Source organism: Python bivittatus, unplaced genomic scaffold (assembly GCF_059951505.1).
Source record: "Python bivittatus isolate LINGU-HERP-01145 unplaced genomic scaffold, Pbiv_v1 ctg000330_np1212, whole genome shotgun sequence".
Classification (NCBI taxonomy): Eukaryota; Metazoa; Chordata; class Lepidosauria; order Squamata; family Pythonidae; genus Python; species Python bivittatus.
This window is the reverse complement of record NW_028277058.1, coordinates 59,982,999-60,001,264: the sequence shown is the minus strand read 5'-3', so window position 1 is coordinate 60,001,264 and position 18,266 is coordinate 59,982,999. Positions and strand designations below refer to the sequence as shown.

General features: G+C 44.5%; 1 protein-coding gene across 1 annotated transcript in view; it reads left to right on the top strand.

The window, feature by feature from the left end:
- The window catches only part of PLXNA4 (plexin A4), a 529,822-nt gene that overhangs the window by 252,893 nt on the left and 258,663 nt on the right, over window positions 1-18,266 (top strand). The window contains exon 4 of the mRNA XM_088141425.1: window positions 11,450-11,581. Within this exon, the coding sequence (XP_087997551.1) occupies window positions 11,450-11,581 (132 nt within the window). The remainder of the gene's footprint in view (window positions 1-11,449; window positions 11,582-18,266) is intronic.

Genomic DNA, 18,266 nt, shown 5'->3' with positions numbered 1-18,266 from the left:
ACTTCCAGGCAGTGTGGAAACATCTGTTTACAGCTGGGTGTGCACATCACATCACATTGAGTCTCAGCTGCAGTCAAGGAAGCCAACATCTACCCATCGTTTCAAACACTGTCCAAAAACAGTGACAGCCAATATGGGGCACGGGTGGAGGGGCTGGACTGGAAGAGGGAGGCCCAAGGCAGTGGTCCAACTGTGGAAGCTTATGGGGTGATGTGGAGCCAGTCTCTCTCTCTCTCTCTCTTTCAGCCCAACCTACTTCCTGGGGTTGTTGTGGGGAAGAAATGGAGGTGAGAGGGCTATCTCCTTGAGCTGCAGAAGGAAAGATGAGAGGTCCATTAAACCACCAAATGCATGAACCGAACAGCAAAGACTTAGTGGACAGCAGTGCACTAAGCAGGGTTAGTTTTAAAACTTGGGTTTGTTTTTCTCTGGTTACCTAGGTTGTGTGAAGCCGGCCTGTTGGGTCAGTTTATGATCCTACGTGTTGCACAAACGGAGAAACGTGGTGAATTCAATCGCCCCTGGACAGTGTTGGACAGACCCAGTGAACGTGGGTATTTGCTGACCTGCTTCACACATCCTGGGAAACCCAGTTCTGGGGGAGGGGGGGCTGCTGCTCACAGAGGAAGCCCCAAATTATTAACTGGCTGAGAAGAGAAATAACTACTAAAGTGCAGGCGTGCTGGTGGGCGAAGGAAGCTATGGGCGGCAGAGGAGGGGGACTGTTCCTGCTCTTGATACACCTGGGTGTGTTTGAAGAGAAGTGACCTTTTTGGGCACACTCCCTGCAGGAACTGGAGTGTGCAAGCTGCACGCGGGACCCAGCAGGTTTGGCTCTGCTCCAGCCGCTTTGATTTACACAAAGGCTTCTCTTTGGGCGGATTTTGCATCCCCGTCTGACATCCGGCTTAACGAAGGGGGTCAAGAGGCAATGCTTTCCTGGGGTCGCAGCGCATGGCTTGGCTGAGGACGGGAGCTCTTCCACTGTTTGTTTGCAGGGCTGCGATTGAGCTGAGATGGGGGGAATAATGCAGCAAGGTGGAGAAGAAACCAGCTGGCAATTTGTCTGTCCCGGCCGTGACTCTGGGCCAGGAGACAAGGCCCCTGAAGGAGAGCTCTGTGACTGGGGCCCCTTTGCCAGGCTGTGGCGCTGCGCCACTTGTGGCCCTTCCTGGCAGGATGACCTCTCATCCCCTCTTGGATTGACTACTGCAATGGGTTTTACATGGGGCTGCCTTTGAAGACTCCTGGAAGCTGCGTTTGTTGCCAAATGCTGCCGCCCACCGGTTGATGGGCAAGAGCGGGCACTTGTAGATTAAAGCAGGGCTGCGGCGTCATTCCTCCTAATGTCCCACCAGAATCTATTTCCTTGCCATTTGCAGTTCATTTTTATTCTTTTTGTAAGATAACCCCTATGTTTTATTGTTCCAATATGGAAATGCAAAAAAAGTAGAAAAAGACAGCTATTGAAATACAAAGAAAGTAGGAAAAAAGCAAGATAAAACAAAAAACACTGCCACATTTGCATTTTTAAAAATAGTGGAAAAAAAGGAAAAGAAATAACTTTGTAGTGACAGGTCTTTTTCCTTCGCTTCCATTTGTATCCCCAAGCAGTAGCCACAGTTTAGATACTCAAACTTTGCATCAAACATTGGTAATTGTTGTTAGTTTCTATTTGAGTCCTAAGTACCATATTCCAGATGTCTAAAACTGCCTTGCTCTGTGATATATTGTATATGAGGGAGCCATTCCTGCTTGAATTTAGTTAAATTAAATTTGTTGTGCATATACTGTATATTGTCGATTTTACCATTGTAACATATGCTCTAATTTGAGTCTCCCAGTCTGATATCTCAGGCAAGATATCCCTTTCCCAATGTTATGCTGGGTGCATCCTTGCTGCAATCAACATGTATCTTAGTAAATTGTAATATTTTTCATTGATGTTTTCTGGAATTACAAGTAGTCCTCGACTTATGACCACAACTGGGACTGGAACTTCCATCACTAAGCGATGCAGTTAAGTGAGTCATGTCCAATTTTACAAACTTTTTTGCCGCAGTTGTTAAGCAAATCTGGCTTCCCTCATTGACTTTGCTTGCTGGAAACCCCCTGGGAAGGTCACAAATGGTGATCATGTGATCCCAGGATGCTGCAACCATTGTAAATGCATGCCAGTTGCCAAGCGCCCAAATTTTTATCACGGGACCGCAGGGATGCTGTGACGGTCATAAGTGCGAGGATCAGTCGTAAGTCACTTTTTTCAGCACTGTCATAACTTTGAACAGTCATTAAATAAATGGTTGTAAGTCGAGGACTACCTGTATGCCTAATAGAAATGCCTGTGGTTTCAGTTCAAATTTTATTTTTAGATTTTTTTTGGATTTTTTTTTAAAGTATTTCTTTCCAAAACATGGGAAAAAAGAAAAAGAAAATATTGTTTTATATCCATCAATAAATCATAGAGTTTCTTACCCTGTTGCATGAACTCATCCATGGTGCTCCAGGGTATGGTAAGAAGTGTGAATCTACCATTTATACTTTCAACAAACCACAGTTAAACACATCCTGGGTTAGCCCAATGAGTGAATCCAGCCACTCTATTTTAGGCCTTTACTTTTGGTCAGGTCGAAAACTCTTCTTCTGATATTGGACATTTTCATTTAAAGAGGGACTGAACTTGCTAGAAAGAAACAGGAATTCTATAAATGCTCCTACGTATGCTAGAAGCTTTACTTTTTGCTCCATTTCAATGTCTGTGTTGGTCAGGGACTCAACCTGTCCCTTCGTAGAGTTTGCTAAGAGCTTCCTTGCTATGTTCTGTGATATAAAATGCATATTTTTTAATTATCCATGGACTGGCACTTAGCAGGCATTAGACAAAATTAGAGCCGGCCATTAAGCCTGGACTGGGGATGGACTGGGGGAGAAAATGAAGCATCGTTGGCAGTAATTCCCACCCCCACTGGCTCCCAGGCCTCTGATTGCCCAGATCAATATAGCCTAAATCCATTAAATAGGTGGGATGCATCACACACAGAACAGGCGAGGCTTTGCAGCCCACGCATAGATGCCGCTGTGTTTCTCCCCCGTAGAAGGACATCCAGCAAGAGTTACCATCAGTCCTTTGGGGGCCGTTAGACTCATAAACTAGGGAGAAGAACCAATATTGGAAAAGCAATAAGGCATTAGAAAGGTCTCTGTCTGGTCGTAACACTGTGGCCAGCCACACTTTGGGCAGCGTGGATTGATGTGCTGAGCGGCCCCAAGCACTTGGTGAAAATGGAGCTTTCAGGCCATTAATCTAGGGGGTTCCTAATGAGATTAATTGAGGAGACCTGGTGTAAGGAAGCAGCTTTGTACCAGAGCAGAAATGAACAGTCTGGGTTTTTAGTGTGGCCCAGAGTTTCTGAGACTGAACATACGTGACTGGCTTTGGCGGTTCAATTATCACAACTTTTATTGTCTTTTTGGACTGTGAGCAACTTTTGGGGATCTTAGAGAAGAATCCCAGCTCTGCTACAGAGGGAGCTTGACAAGACCAGCCAGGAGGACTTCCTGCTCAAAACATCCATTCTGTTTCTGCACAATGGTAGAGCTGACCGTGCTCCCTAAGCTGCTTTCACTGAATTTGTCAGGGACCAAGCTGGGGCTTTGGATATGAGGACATCAGAGGATCAGAGCATTTGAAGATGAGTCTTTAATCATCTGGTCCCCACCCACAAGGAGCATCATCAAGCTGAAGCTCTCAGCTTTGATCTACTCACACCCATCCTCAGCTTGCAGTCTTCTTCCTGAGTGAATTTTTCCAGCTGCATCCTCCATCCCTTGTTCCATACAAGCAGATGACCTGGCCAGTGGGGCGGGGTGGGAGGGGACAATGCCCACCAGCCAGAACGTCTCCAAAAGCTCTGGGATGGGCAGAGGGACCATGACTGGTTTGCTATTTCCCCAGTGAACTCTCTGTAATTCTGCTGGTTGGAAGAATGACCCGAGCTATTCTCTGTTTGGGCCAGTTAGTTTGACCAAAATATCTGTTGGTCAGGTTCTGCATAAGCCAGAGAGAGAAAGAAGCCTGTACCTTTAAAGATGAATCGTCTTGTTTGCTCATTAAGGAGATCATTCCCATTCTAGCTGAAGCTGGAACACTTGAACGCAAGCATCTGTTTGCTACTGGGAACAGATATTAATTGTCTTGATACTTCAGTGCATAGAAATACACCCGCCGGCCTCCGATAATGTTTGAGCAAACAAACAAACAGCTGCCAGGAGGGTCCCTCGGATGGTTGACCTTTGCTGAGTGTTGGGTGGCTGTTTTTAATAGCAACCTGGTTGACAAGGTAAAAGGGGATATCGAGATGCTCCAGGAATGTGGAATTAATGCCATGATCCTTTGGGGCTGGCAGGTGGTTTAGGAGCCGAGACGCTGGAAGGTGTGGTTGGTAGATTCAGGTTGTTGAGTGAGGAGGGGGCTAAGGCCAAAGATTGAGAGTAATGTGCACGTGGGTGTACGTGTGAATTGATTTCATCTTATGACTGATATGGAAATCCGTATCTTTGTAACCCAGTTTTGAGCTAGCGCAGAGCGTCAGAACCATGCAGGCAATATCTTGCATTGTTCCTCTTTGGGACTCTTCTAGGAATTGACCCAGGAAATTCTCATTTGCTTGAGTTTGTGGGTGACACAATGGCTCTCCAGCCTTTGAGACCCTCAAAAGCCTGAGGTTGGGATTCAGCTCGCTGGGTTACAAATGGTCCAGCATCGGTGACAAGCAACATTGCGTTGAATGAATGGAAGGCTGCGAAGTCTGTGGATCGGCCAGGCCTATCATATGTAGGAGGAGCTTGTGAACTGCCCAGATTGTCTTCTCTTTGGTGCCTGACCAGCAAAGTGGTACTTTCTACCTGTTGAACTACAACCTTTGGCTCTAACTACTGACCTATGGGACTTTCCAGTTGAAATTTAGGTCCAGGTTGAGCATGGCTTTCAAGCCAAGCACTGAGACTACAAGAGGCTTCTGAACATCTTAGGTTCAGCAGTTCCCAAAGCACTGAACAGACCATGAGTTTGCCTTCTCTCTCGGCTTCAAGGGTTGAAGGAGATGTTGACAACCTTCCTTTTTGAGCAGGTTTTTGGTGTCAAAGCTAAGTGTGGAAGGCCCACCCTTGTGGTAGATGGGCATCTGCCAAAGGGGTGGGGCTTGGTGGCATCACTTTACCTGCTGCCTTAGAGATTTTTGACTTCTCCCAAGACATCCTTCCCCTTCATGGATCACTGCCTTGTTGTGGCGAAGAGGCTTGCATAACTCAGTGAAGCCATGAGCTATACCGTGCAGGGCCACCCAAGACGGACAGGTCATGACAGAGAGTTCTGACAAAATGTGGTCCACTGGAGAAGGAAATGGCAACCCACTCCAGGATCCTTGCCAAGAAAACCCCACGGACAATGTTAGAAGGCTAAAAGATATGACGCCGGAAGATGAGCCCCTCAGGTCGGAAGGTGTCCAATGTGCTACTGGGGAAGAGCGGAGGGCATTTCCAAGTAGCTCCAGAAAGAGTGAAGCGGCTGGGCCAAAGCCGAAAGGACGTTCAGCTGTGGATGTATCTGGAAGCGAAAAGAAGGTCCGATGCTGTAAAGAACAATATTGTCTAGGTACCTGGAATGTAAGATCTATGAACCAAGGCAAGCTGGATGTGGTCAAACATGAGATGACAAGACTGAACGTCGACATCTTGGGAATCAGCGAACTGAAATGGACGGGAATGGGTGAATTTAATTCGGGTGACCATTATATCTACTACTGTGGGCAAGAAACCCTTAGAAGAAATGGAGTTGCACTCATAGTGAATAAGAGAGTGGGAAAGGCAGTAATGGGGTACAACCTCAAAAACGACAGAATGATCTCAGTGCGTATCCAAGGCAAACCATTCAATATCACAGTCATCCAGGTCTATGCCCCAACCACTGATGCTGAAGAAGCTGAGGTTGACCGCTTCTATGAAGACCTACAACATCTTCTAGAACTAGCACCAAAAAAAGATGTCCTTTTCATCATAGGGGATTGGAATGCTAAAGTAGGAAGTCAAGGAGTAATCGGAATAACGGGCAAGTTTGGCCTTGGAGTACAAAATGAAGCAGGGCAAAGGCTAATAGAGTTCTGTCAAGAGAACAAGCTAGTCATAGCAAACACTCTTTTCCAACAACACAAGAGACGACTCTACACATGGACATCACCAGATGGTCAATACCGAAACCAGATTGATTATATACTTTGCAGCCAAAGATGGAGAAGCTCTATACAGACAGCAAAAACAAGACCAGGAGCTGACTGTGGCTCAGATCATGAGCTTCTTACTGCAAAATTTAGGCTTAAATTGAAGAATGTAGGGAAAACCACTAGACCACTCAGGTATGACTTAGATCATATTCCTTGTGAGTACACAGTGAAGGTGATGAATAGATTTAGAGGATTAGATTTGGTAGACAGAGCGCCTGAAGAACTATGGACGGAGGTCCGTAACATTGTACAGGAGGCAGCAACTAAAACCATCCCAAAGAAAAAGAAATGCAAGAAAGCAAAATGGCTGTCTGATGAGGCTTTACAAATAGCTGTGGAAAGAAGGAATGCGAAAAGCAAGGGTGAAAGGGAAAGATATAAGCAACTGAATGCAGATTTCCAGAGAATAGCAAGGAGAGATAAGAAGGCCTTCTTAAATGAACAATGCAAAGAAATTGAGGAAAACAATAGAATGGGGAAGACTAGAGATCTCTACAAGAAAATTGGAGATATGAAAGGAACGTTTAGTGCAAAGATGGGCATGATAAAGGACAAAAAAGGCAGGGACCTAACAGAAGCAGAAGAGATTAAGAAGAGGTGGCAAGAATACACAGAAGGACTATACAAGAAAGATCTTAATGTCCCTGATGTCCACGCTGGTATGATCACTGACCTTGAGCCAGACATCCTAGAGAGTGAAGTCAAGTGGGCCTTAGGAAGCATTGCTAACAACAAAGCTAGTGGAGATGACAGTATTCCAGCTGAGTTATTTAAAATACTAAAAGATGATGCTGTTAAAGTGCTGCACTCAATATGCCAGCAAGTTTGGAAAATGCAACAGTGGCCACGGGATTGGAAAAGGTCAGTTTACGTTCCAATTCCAAAGAAGGGCAACGCCAAAGAATGCTCAAACTATCGCACAATTGCACTCATTTCACATGCTAGCAAGGTTATGCTCAAAATCCTACAAGCTAGGCTTCAGCAATACATGAACCGAGAACTACCGGATGTACAAGCTGGGTTTCGAAGAGGCAGAGGAACTAGAGATCAAATCGCCAACATTCACTGGATAATGGAGAAAGCACGAGAGTTCCAGAAAAACATCTACTTCTGCTTCATTGACTATGCAAAAGCCTTTGATTGTGTGGATCACAACAAACTGTGGCAAATTCTTAAAGAGATGGGGGTACCAGACCACCTTACCTGTCTCCTGAGAAATCTGTATGCGGGCCAAGAAGCAACAGTCAGAACCGGTCATGGAACAACCGATTGGTTCAAAATAGGGAAAGGTGTACGACAAGGCTGTATACTGTCACCCTGCTTATTTAACCTATATGCAGAGTACATCATGAGAAATGCCAGGCTGGAAGAATCACAAGCTGGAATCAAGATTGCAGGGAGAATCATCAACAACCTCAGATATGCAGATGATACCACCCTAATGGCAGAAAGTGAAGAAGAACTAAAGAGCCTCTTGATGAGGGTGAAAGAGGAGAGTGCAAAAGCTGGCTTGAAACTCAACATTAAAAAAACTAAGATCATGGCATCTGGACCCATCAATTCCTGGAAAATAGAAGGGGTAGAAATGGAAGCAGTAACAGACTTCATTTATTTGGGCTCCAAGATCACCGCAGACGGAGACTGCAGCCATGAAATTAAAAGACGCTTGCTCCTTGGGAGGAAAGCTATGGCAAACCTAGACAGCATATTAAAAAGCAGAGACGTCACCTTGCCAACAAAGATCCGCATAGTCAAAGCTATGGTTTTTCCAGTAGTAATGTATGGCTGTGAGAGCTGGACCATAAAAAAGGCCGAGCGCCGAAGAATTGATGCCTTTGAACTGTGGTGCTGGAGAAGACTCTTGAGAGTCCCCTGGACTGCTAGGAGGTCAAACCAGTCAATCTTAAAGGAAATTAACCCTGATTGTTCATTGGAAGGACTGATAATGAAGCTCAAGCTCAGATACTTTGGTCACCTAATGCGAAGAGAGGACTCTTTGGAAAAGACCCTGATGCTGGGAAAGATGGAAGGCAAAAGGAGAAGAGGACGGCAAAGGATGAGATGGTTAGACAGCATCACTGAAGCAATGAGCATGAAACTGAGCAAACTCAGGGAGGCAGTGAAGGACAGGAAGGCCTGGCGCAATATGGTTCATGGGGTCACGAAGAGTCAGACACGACTTAATGACTAAACAACAACAACAAGACATCCTTAGTTTTACCCCACCCAGAATCATGGGAGTGGGCGGATAGATAGGGTTATAATAAATCAGCTGGAGTGGAAGAGTTGCAGATCTGAACGGACAGCAGTGAAGACCATGCTCTGAAGACTCTACGGGTTAATTAATTAATGAATTAATATGTCAAATTTGCCATATAACAAATTTTTAAATTTGTTTTTATATATCAAATCTGATATATAAATGTATATATCCAATTTAACGTGAGGAGTGCCAAAAATATAAATGGGTGGGAGCAGAAGACAGGCAAGGGGGGTGTTGTAATGTTGTGATGCAACCTGTGCCTCTTACATTCTTGTTTTGGACAACCTGACACAAGTACAAAATGACAGAGCTTGCATTGTGACATCACAACCCAAGTTTCATCATTTTGGCAACATGGGAGTTAGGAACAGACGCTTCTGAGCAGGGCAAAAATGACATGCAGGTTGTCTCTGCATCTAAATCAGCCTTTGAGCTGGTACCTCCAAATGCTGGGGCGGCAATTCCCACAATTCCCAAGGACTCGTGGCTAGGCATCCTGGGAGTTGTGGTTCTAACACATCTGGAGATCTCAGCTTGGGGAAATGTACCATAATTGGGGTCAACAGCATTGACGGACAATTCAGATATTGCTTATTATCTTTTGCTTCTGGCAACAAAATGTCATGGGTCAGCCTTGTTAGTCAATTAACAGGGTCCTCTAATGAGAGAAAATCTCTCATGTCACCCAGGCCAGATCTCTCCTTGACAGGAAATCTGTTCAGACAAAGCGCGAGGCAAGGTTCGAGATGAGCCAGGGGTCAATTTGGTTATTAAGTGGAAAAGATCAGTTGTTTCTAATGAGAATGGGGTCTTTAAAGGAAAACAGATGGGTCTGCCTATGCCAACTAATGGGGGGAGGGTTGTGTGTGATTTTTCCCAGAACTGCAGCAGAAGTGTCTGTGGGGGGGGGGTCAAAAAAGTCAAGATGGTGCCTGTGAGTATGCAATCAAAGTCCTTTCTTTTTGGTGTGGCCAGTATCTTGAGTTTTAAATGCACACACACACTCACACACACACACACCATGGACACTTCTGATCTGGGGGGCTGCAGTATGCTCCCCCAATGAACTAGAGGCTGCAGGTGACCTCACGGGAAGGGCTGATGGTTCTCAACTGGATCTGGGGAGTTTTTTTAGAGATGGGAACAGGAGCAGGACGCCTGCCTGTTTCTACCCTAAAAATTGCCCTATCCCCAAAGGGGCTGAAATTGTTGAAATGGGGTGACCAAACGGAGGTATTTCCGTGGCGTGGACTGTTTAGGGAGCTTGTGGGGTGAGGGAGGCTCTACTTCCCAGAACCTCCCAGCTTCCATTTCTACCCTTCATCTTTGGAAGGAAAAAGAAAAAAGACCACGGTGCTGAAAATCGGCTATTTTGCCTTTGCCTTTGAATCTGAATCTGTAAAACAGTGGAAGGAGGGTTGGCATTTCTAGTGATTCCACAAGGCAGGCATTTATTCTCTTTATTTATTAAATGTATGTCCTACCTTTCCTTCAGGAACTTAAGGTGGTGTGCATAGCATCCCATCCTCCACGTTTCCCTCCCACAACAACCCTGTGAGGTGTTGGACATTTGCAAGATCTACACCTTTAATAGTATTAACTATAGAGTTAAAAAGAGATTGTTTTGGCTGTGAATCAGGTGGCAAACTCTGTATAAGAGAAGTATCATTCCTCTTACTTGTTCTGCTGCTTTCCTGATTTTACCTTTTTAGGCTCACTGCTTATTCCCTGCTGTCTGCTATATTTATATTATATTATTTATATTCTTTGTTGTCACTTTTGTATTGTTGAAGATATATTTTATGTTTAAGTTTTCCTTTTGATACAAAGCAATGCTTCTCAACCTTGGCAACTTTAAGATATATGGACTTCAACTCCCAGAATTCCCCAGCCAGCCTTGCTGGCTGGGGAATTCTGGGAGTTGAAGTCCATAGTTCTTAAAGCTGCCAAGGTTGAGAAACACTGATATAAAGGTTGATATTTATATACCTTGTCTCCTCTTAATCTCATTACCCAACATGAGGTAGGCTGGGATAAGAGTGGCTGACCCTGTGAGTTTCCACAGCTGAGGGTCTTGGCCAGCCTGCCATGTTCTGGTCTACTGGCATTTTACTGAATTACTGTATATGCAGTCCTTTCTCCTTCAAGTTGCGCTCCTATCAGGCTTAATCATTTCCCATCCTAGGCCACAGCTAAGGTCTTGGACAAGTAAGAGCGAAAGGAAGAATCACTTCTAATTGTCAGGACACCTCTTTCCACAAGCATGTCATGGCCATCGATAACAACATTCACCCGTCCCATTTAACCTGCATTCTGAACTGCATTCATTCATTTTCTAGAAATGTGCAATACATTAAATTCCAAATTAATCAAAGGTGCTGGCTTTGCAAAATATCAGAACCCACCCAAAAACTCTGGTAAAACTCAGCATGTCTGAAGGCTGCCTTCCAGCCTTTAACTGCCTTGGTTAAGGGTCTTGTCCATATCTTAATCAAGATTAACCCTAGTCTAGCCCAGTAGGTGTAAATGGCTTTGCTAAGAGACCCAGGTAAGCCTGTTGTATGACTGTTGCCAAAATGTAGAATGATAGCTGCAAAGAGAGCATTAGTTTCAGGTAGGAAAAATGAGAGTCAAATCTCTGCCGCAGCCTGAAGTCATTCCCGGAATAATTTTGAACCCTACTTCCAACCTTAATGAATTTTCCTGGTTTGTTGGAAAGGCAAAGTCAAACCTTTGTCTTGTGGGAAATAGGGGATATATTTGAACAAGTATAACATTTGAGGGCTGTTCTTCTGTGTCTTTGTTGGGAGGGAAACACTATGTATGTCATAACATATACATGTGAAGATGAAAACACGGTGACTTTTCAGTGGTTTCCTGAGTCTCATTCCTTCCTTTGGCTCTGCAGATCCGTATTGATGGTCCCATCAAAGGCGCCCTGGAGTATGAGATAGTCCAAGTGGCTAGTGCAGGACCGATTCTGCGGGATATGGCTTTTTCGGTGGATCACAAGCAGCTGTACATCATGTCCGAGAAACAGGTAAGCTGCCCGGCTTTGGTTGACCTGTTTTAATTCAAGAGAACCATGTTTGCATTTTGCTTCCTTAAACAAGAAGGACTTGGTGCTGGGGGATAGCAACGAGTTTCAGATTACCCAAGTCTTGATCCTGTCTTGAAATGCATCTTTTGCTTCCCTGGAGTCTGTCCGGCCCTGGAAAAAGTCAGGAGACCCTTTTAGATAGTGATTGGGTGTCAGGGATGTGGCTACTGAGAAATTGAGATTGCTATAATATGCAGTAAAAACACATTTTTTCTGCCAAGTTCTTAATTGCTAATTTACTGTTGGATTTTTCTGGATTTTAGCTGTATTAAGGCCATTTGGTTTCCCTTTTTTTGACTTGCTCTCTCTATTTTACTGTCCTTCGCCAGTTGATTGTTCCGTGGATTCAAAGGTGGGGTATAATCCAATAATAAATAACTAAGTTATGAGGGGTATGCAAAGCTTTTTGAACTTAAACATTTCAAGTTCAAAACGCTCCATTTTGTCAGCCTCCAGGCAGAGCAACAAATATCAGCTCTCCAGAGACTCAGCTCTGCGTTGAGGAACTAGCTAACACAACAGTTGCGTAAATGTGATACGGCTAGATAAGTTGCTTTATTGCACACAAAAAAGATGTTATTTATAGGCAGAAAAGCTGGCAGAACACAGGAATCAAGCCATGTGTCTATGTGTCTGTGTTGTGTGTCAGCCCCACCATTTAAATCCTAGATTTTTTCTTCCCACCCTTCCAAATCAGTTGACTTCAGCCATTCTTTTCCAGACCTTAAGAGTTGGAGACATCTTCCCAAGTTCATATAATAGTCCTGTTTGGCTTGCAAATGGTTGATTCTCTTGTTGCCAACTTCAGCTCTGACCCATTTTGAATCAAAAGAGGGTTTTCTGACCCTGCAGGAATGCCCAGTAGCTATTCTAAGCTCCAGACATGGTGATAACAACTCATGACAGGATATTCCCAGATTGAACCATTTCACATTTTGCATACCCCTGTGAGCTACCTAGAATTTATTTATTTCCAGCCTTTCTAAATGCTCAGGTTGAAGGGAGGAGTAGGCTGGGACCACCCAAAGGAGTGGGTCAGCCCGTTGATGCTATTGTCCATTCCGAAAACTTGGAAACGACCAAAATGATGCAAACGCAACATGGGTGAAGCACATCTTGCTTTCTCTAAAGGTGTGGAGATGTTTGGGGACCTGATAACAAGTGGTTGTGGGATGATCTCAATGATGGGAGAGGCCCTTCAAATGTATTCCTTAGTTGGAAGTAGCATAGTGAATTGGGGTCATGGGGTTCGTAGCTTTCTTGCTGGAGGTCATGAATCTGAGTTTTCCTGCTGAGAATGATTGAATTTGGAGGTCTCAAAATTAGTCTATTCTTATCACTATCTCAAAATGTGACAGGAAGACCTACAGTTGAGCATCATTTCACGACTAGAGATTCCATCCATCTTCAGTGCCATTCTCTTTCTCGCCCTCCCTTTTGATGTATCTATTATTCCCTTGTTTAATATTTATGACCTTTGACCAAAAGAAAATGTTAATGTAGACCTGGTGCATCCAAGCATCATTTTTTTAATTGTTCTGAAATACTGTGGAGAATCTTTCCACCTCCCATGGAGATAATGTACATATCTGCTACTTGGCTTAGTTATTAATTCAAGTTGCCTTTTTGTGACTGTTTCTGCTGGATAATCTAATAGTATATTGGGGAGAATTTGACAAGGCTGAATAGATTAGCCCATCTTAGCCTCTCATTTTTACTGTTTAACGACAGGCTGAAGGATCTTGAGATGTTCCTTCTTGAGATAAGAAGATGGGGGAGATGTGATAATTGTATTCAGCTACATCAGGGGTTCCCAATCTGGGGTGCGAGATGAAATTTCAGGGGGTGTGACAATTTTATGCACTGAGTTAAAAGCTTATTTTTTTTAAGTTCAGTTTGTTCACCCGCATTAGAAATTAGGCTTCTTCATCTTCAATGTGATATTACTTTTGTAGAGGGTGCGAACATTAATCAAACATCTCCTAGGGGTGTGAGGCATAGAAAAGGCTGGGAGCCACTGAGGTGCATGAAGGAATGCCGCTGGGAAGATGGTCAGAAACTTTTTTTTTTATTGCTGTAGAAACTAGAACCAGAAGTAATAACTTCAGTTGGACCTACCTAGAATAGGTTTAAATATCAGGAAAATGTAGAGGTTTTAAGAAGAGGCTGGACAGCCACCTCCTGAGGAGGCCTTAATGGTTCTTCTGCACATTGCAGAGGGTTGGACTAGATGATCCTTGTGGTTCCGCCAACTTTACAATTGTATGAGTCAATAAAGTTATAGAGAAAGGCAGGATGCAAATTAATAAATAACAGCCTCTATCATTTGGAATAGGAGGGTCAGTGCGGTCTAGTGATGAAGGTGCTGGATTAGAAATGGGGAGACCCAGGTTCTAATCCTCCCTTAGGCATGGAAGCCAATTGGGTGACTTTGGGCCAGCCCTTCTCTTTCAGCCCTAGACTGGGAAGTCATAGAACATCTGTCTACCAACCCACACTGGATTAGCAAAGTAGATTATGGTCCAGACAGACAGACAGACATGGAGCTACTTTGTGGTCTCTGCTCCTTTCTCTTCTGGAGTTCATCACCAGCTGCAAACAGACCTCGACAGCCTGTTCAGCATTTTAGATCCCTCCCCTCTGGTCATTCAAGGGCAGGACTCATCTGCCTTAGGCATATTTATCTGGATCCCATATTTATTTGCCCAACCCATTGTGAGCAAAATGGTTTTTGCTTTTAGACAAGCATCAGCTACAAGTCCCTAAGAACTTCAAAACGATGGTACATGAGACAGTTTGTCATTGCACAAATGATGGGACCATGCAGTTGTGTTATGACATTTGAAACAAAGTCGTAAGTCAGGTCATTTGTGTGATAACATCACAATGCGTCCTTGGTCTGCCACCTCCTTCCTGTCACCTATGGACACCCACGCTATGTATTTAAGTATATCCTTCCCCTTAATGTTCCTCTGCTTTCCTTCTCGTCTCTGAGAGAAACTTCTGATCTTCCCTTTGAAGATCAGATTTCGAAATTATTTGCCTTGGTCTCATCCCTTTGTGTCTCTATAGAATCCCATATTCTCTTGCTTTTCTTTGCAGCTGTGAATGTCCATCCATCAAATATGAGATGTCAAAAGAGGGGGTTCAATTTCATCCATTCATCTTCATTAGAGACATAGTCAAAAGATATAACTCAATAGTTCATGGGTGGCAGTGACAAAGGACAGGTGGCTTCACGTTTCTTTTTTTTCTCTGCCTGCATTTTACATAAATGGCTATTTTATTGCTGCAAATTTCTTCTGCCTGTCACCTGTGATCAATCTTCTTGCAGCCTAAGTTTTTGATCTGTCTTCATTCAACCACCCGTCTTGCAGGGCGTTGGCCCGCAACAAGGAGGCACAAATGCTATTAGTTTGAACAAGGCACCAAAGTTTGCGTGACCTCTGGTTGGTCTAAGCTCCCCAAAGCGTGTAGTGGCCAGGAACAAAGTGGGCAGAACTGAGCCCCCAAAAGGTGTAGGGCCATTGCAAACATCTGGCAAACATTGTGAAAAACAAAAGTGAAGGAAGAGTTGAATTTAGTTTATTGAAGCCTTTCACAAGACCAGTGAAGGGGACTGAATGATTCTTAAGATAAGTCATCTTCATGATCACGGTGATAATATTTATTTATTTATCATATTTATATGGCCACCCATCTCACAGAATATGATGCTGGGTGGTGTACAACAAAACTATAAAATGACAATATTAAAACAGAATGCCATTAAAACATTGATATTATTATTTAAAAAGGCTAAGCGAGAGCTTTAGATATTATGAACAGTGGAGCCACCTCAGGAGATCACCAAACCCTTGAGACCCCCCAGGCCTGTTGACACAGCCAGGTTTTGAGGGATTTCTGGAAGGATGGAATGGAAGGAGTCAATCTCACCTTGGGGGAGATGATGTTCCACAGAGTGGGTGCCATTGGCAGAAAAGGCTTATCTCCTGGGTCCCACCACATGTAGCTGTTTAGCTGATGGGACCCACAACATACCTCTTCTCCCAGATCTGATGGGACGCGCAGATGTAACTGGGGAGAGGCGGTCCCTCAAATAACCCAGCCCCATGCCATGAAGGGCTTTAAAGGTTAAAACCAGTACCTCGAATTGGACCTGGAAGCAAACTAGCAACCAGTGCAGCTCGTGGAACAGAGGTGTACACATAACTGCCTGCACCACAGCATTTTGCACCAGCTGCAGCTTCTGGATACTCTTCCAGGGCATTGTGTAAGAATGGGAAGGACCAGGAGGAAGTCCAGAAGAGAGAATGAGGGTAGCGCAGGACAAGGTTAGAGGAGAGACTGGGTGAGGAAGGACCAGTTGAGCAGAAGCCAGTACATAAAGAAGCAATCAGGAAAGAGATAGAAATCACAACTGCTGTGGAGGGCAGGGAATGTTTGTTGGAAAGTTACAATGAAAGGAAAGACAGCATAGAAATGAAAGGAGAAAAACAGAGTGGAAAAGGCAGTGGGGAAGTGGACACTGGGAGAAGGCTGTTGTAGGGGATTGCACTCAACCCACCATCAGGGTGCATTCAACCAAGGATCAGCGTGTTGCACACCTAGCCAGCATGATCTCAGCCCAAAAACAATCATTTGATGGTGAAATTGGTTGGTGCCAGGGTTGGCTCTGCCTTGGAGCCCGTTCTCTCCATGGATACACTACTGATGCAACATTTCCATACTTTCAGTTGAGGTTCTCCAACATTAGGGAGATCAATACCAAAGTACAAGTCATGTTTGTTTGCTGACGTTATGCTTTGCATTCCAGCAAGGTTTCCTCAGCACAGTGGTGCAGAAGAAGTAGGGGTCTCCTTGCAGGATTCAGAGTCTGTGTGCAATTTGGATTCTGTGGGGTGGGTTGGTGATTGGAAGTTTTCTGGGAGGTACGGTTGAATGGGGGTTGGGAACGGTGCCAGCTGTATTCCGATTGGTCCACCTCTCAATTTGTTGATCAGGTGGGAGACCATATCCAGTTCCATTGATCTGTTGATGTCTCCTATGTTGGAGTGCCAGACCTCCAGGAATTCTTGGCTCTTCTCCTGTTGGCATGGTCAGTTATTCTGTATTTTCCCAGTGGAACACGTGGTCCAGTGAGGGTGTGGGTGGCCCTTAGGTCCCTCTGCTCTTGCTTCTTTGCTATTGTTATATGTTCTTTGATTCGTAGATGTAGTTGGCATCTTGTCTGTCTTACATAGTCCTGGCTGCAACCCAGAGAATTGATTTTCTGTATGATGTTGGTTCTTTCCTGGGTGGGTGGGGGTCACCTTTAGGTTTCCAGAAGATTCTTTGTAGAGTTTTTCTGGGTGTGTGGGCCACAGTCAGGCCTAGTGGCTGGAGCAATCTGCTGTTGGCTCAGATATCTTTCTTACACACAGGAGTGTCATTGTGGTGGATCTTGGAGGATCTTTCAGTTCTGTGTTTGTGTCTTGGTGCATTTTTTTTGACGAAATGGGGTGGGGATGGGGAATTAGTGTTGCTAATTATATATTCCAGTGTTTTTCAAGCTGAGCAACTTTAAGACGTGTGGACTTCGACTCCCAGAATTCTATCCCCAAAGCTATATGCTATGGTGGCAGTTGAGTTCTGCTTTTTTGCATGCTGATGAGCTATAGTGTGTACTGCAAACCCTGTTCACTGGGCACTAATTCAGAAGATTTGCTTCCAGCTTTAGCCTGACATTCAGGTCTACCTTCTCCCACTTGCTTAGACTTCTCCTCCTCCACCCCCTTGGCTCCTTTAAGAATTGCCCTGATAGAGCCTTGAAAGGATGAAACTAATTTTCCTCTGTAATGCCTGAATTCAGTGTCACCCCAAAGAAATGTCACATCAAGAAGACAGGTGGAGCAGTGGGTCGCATGCCTCAGACGTTAGACACATGCCCCAAAATAGGATGGAACTGTCATGGAGATTCCCAACAGGTTCATCCTAGTTATGGCTTAAGCAGGAGGTTGTTGGTGGCTGTGGCAGCCTTGGGAGTCTGTCGCTATTGTTACTTGCAGATCTGCTGTGGCTTATGGGGCTATGGCTAGCAAGCCGTTACCGAAGTACTGCCTCTAGTTGTTTCTTCCCCTTTTCCTCTGAATACGCAGTCAGCAATTTCAGGGCAAAAGAGAGAGGTGGATCAAGAACATCTTCATAATTGATTTCCAACAACATAGTCATTTGTGCTCTTCTTCACAACTCTGACCTTCATCCAGGAGCAAATGATAAAAATGGGCTCTGGAGCTTCTTTGGGGTCTCTTTTCCCTGGAATCTGGGTGACCCCCAGATTGATAACCTTGTTAAGAGGTCAGGTTCCTTCATTCCTGGGCTCCAGCCTGTGTTGAACTTGGCTTTGTTCTGGTAAGACTTCACAAGGACCATTGGAGAGATATGGGGAAACTAGCTTGCTACGTGGGCACAGTGCATGGTTGCAGGAACCAAGTTCAGGATCTGGGTTAATTGGAAGATGTGGTAGGAAAGAAGGCTTAAATATCACCAGGATCCTATACTCTGTGGGTAAGATTTAAATTAGGCAACAACCAGCGGTCATTCCAACCTGCATAGGTTTCCTCCAGAGAAGGACCCTTGAGATTCG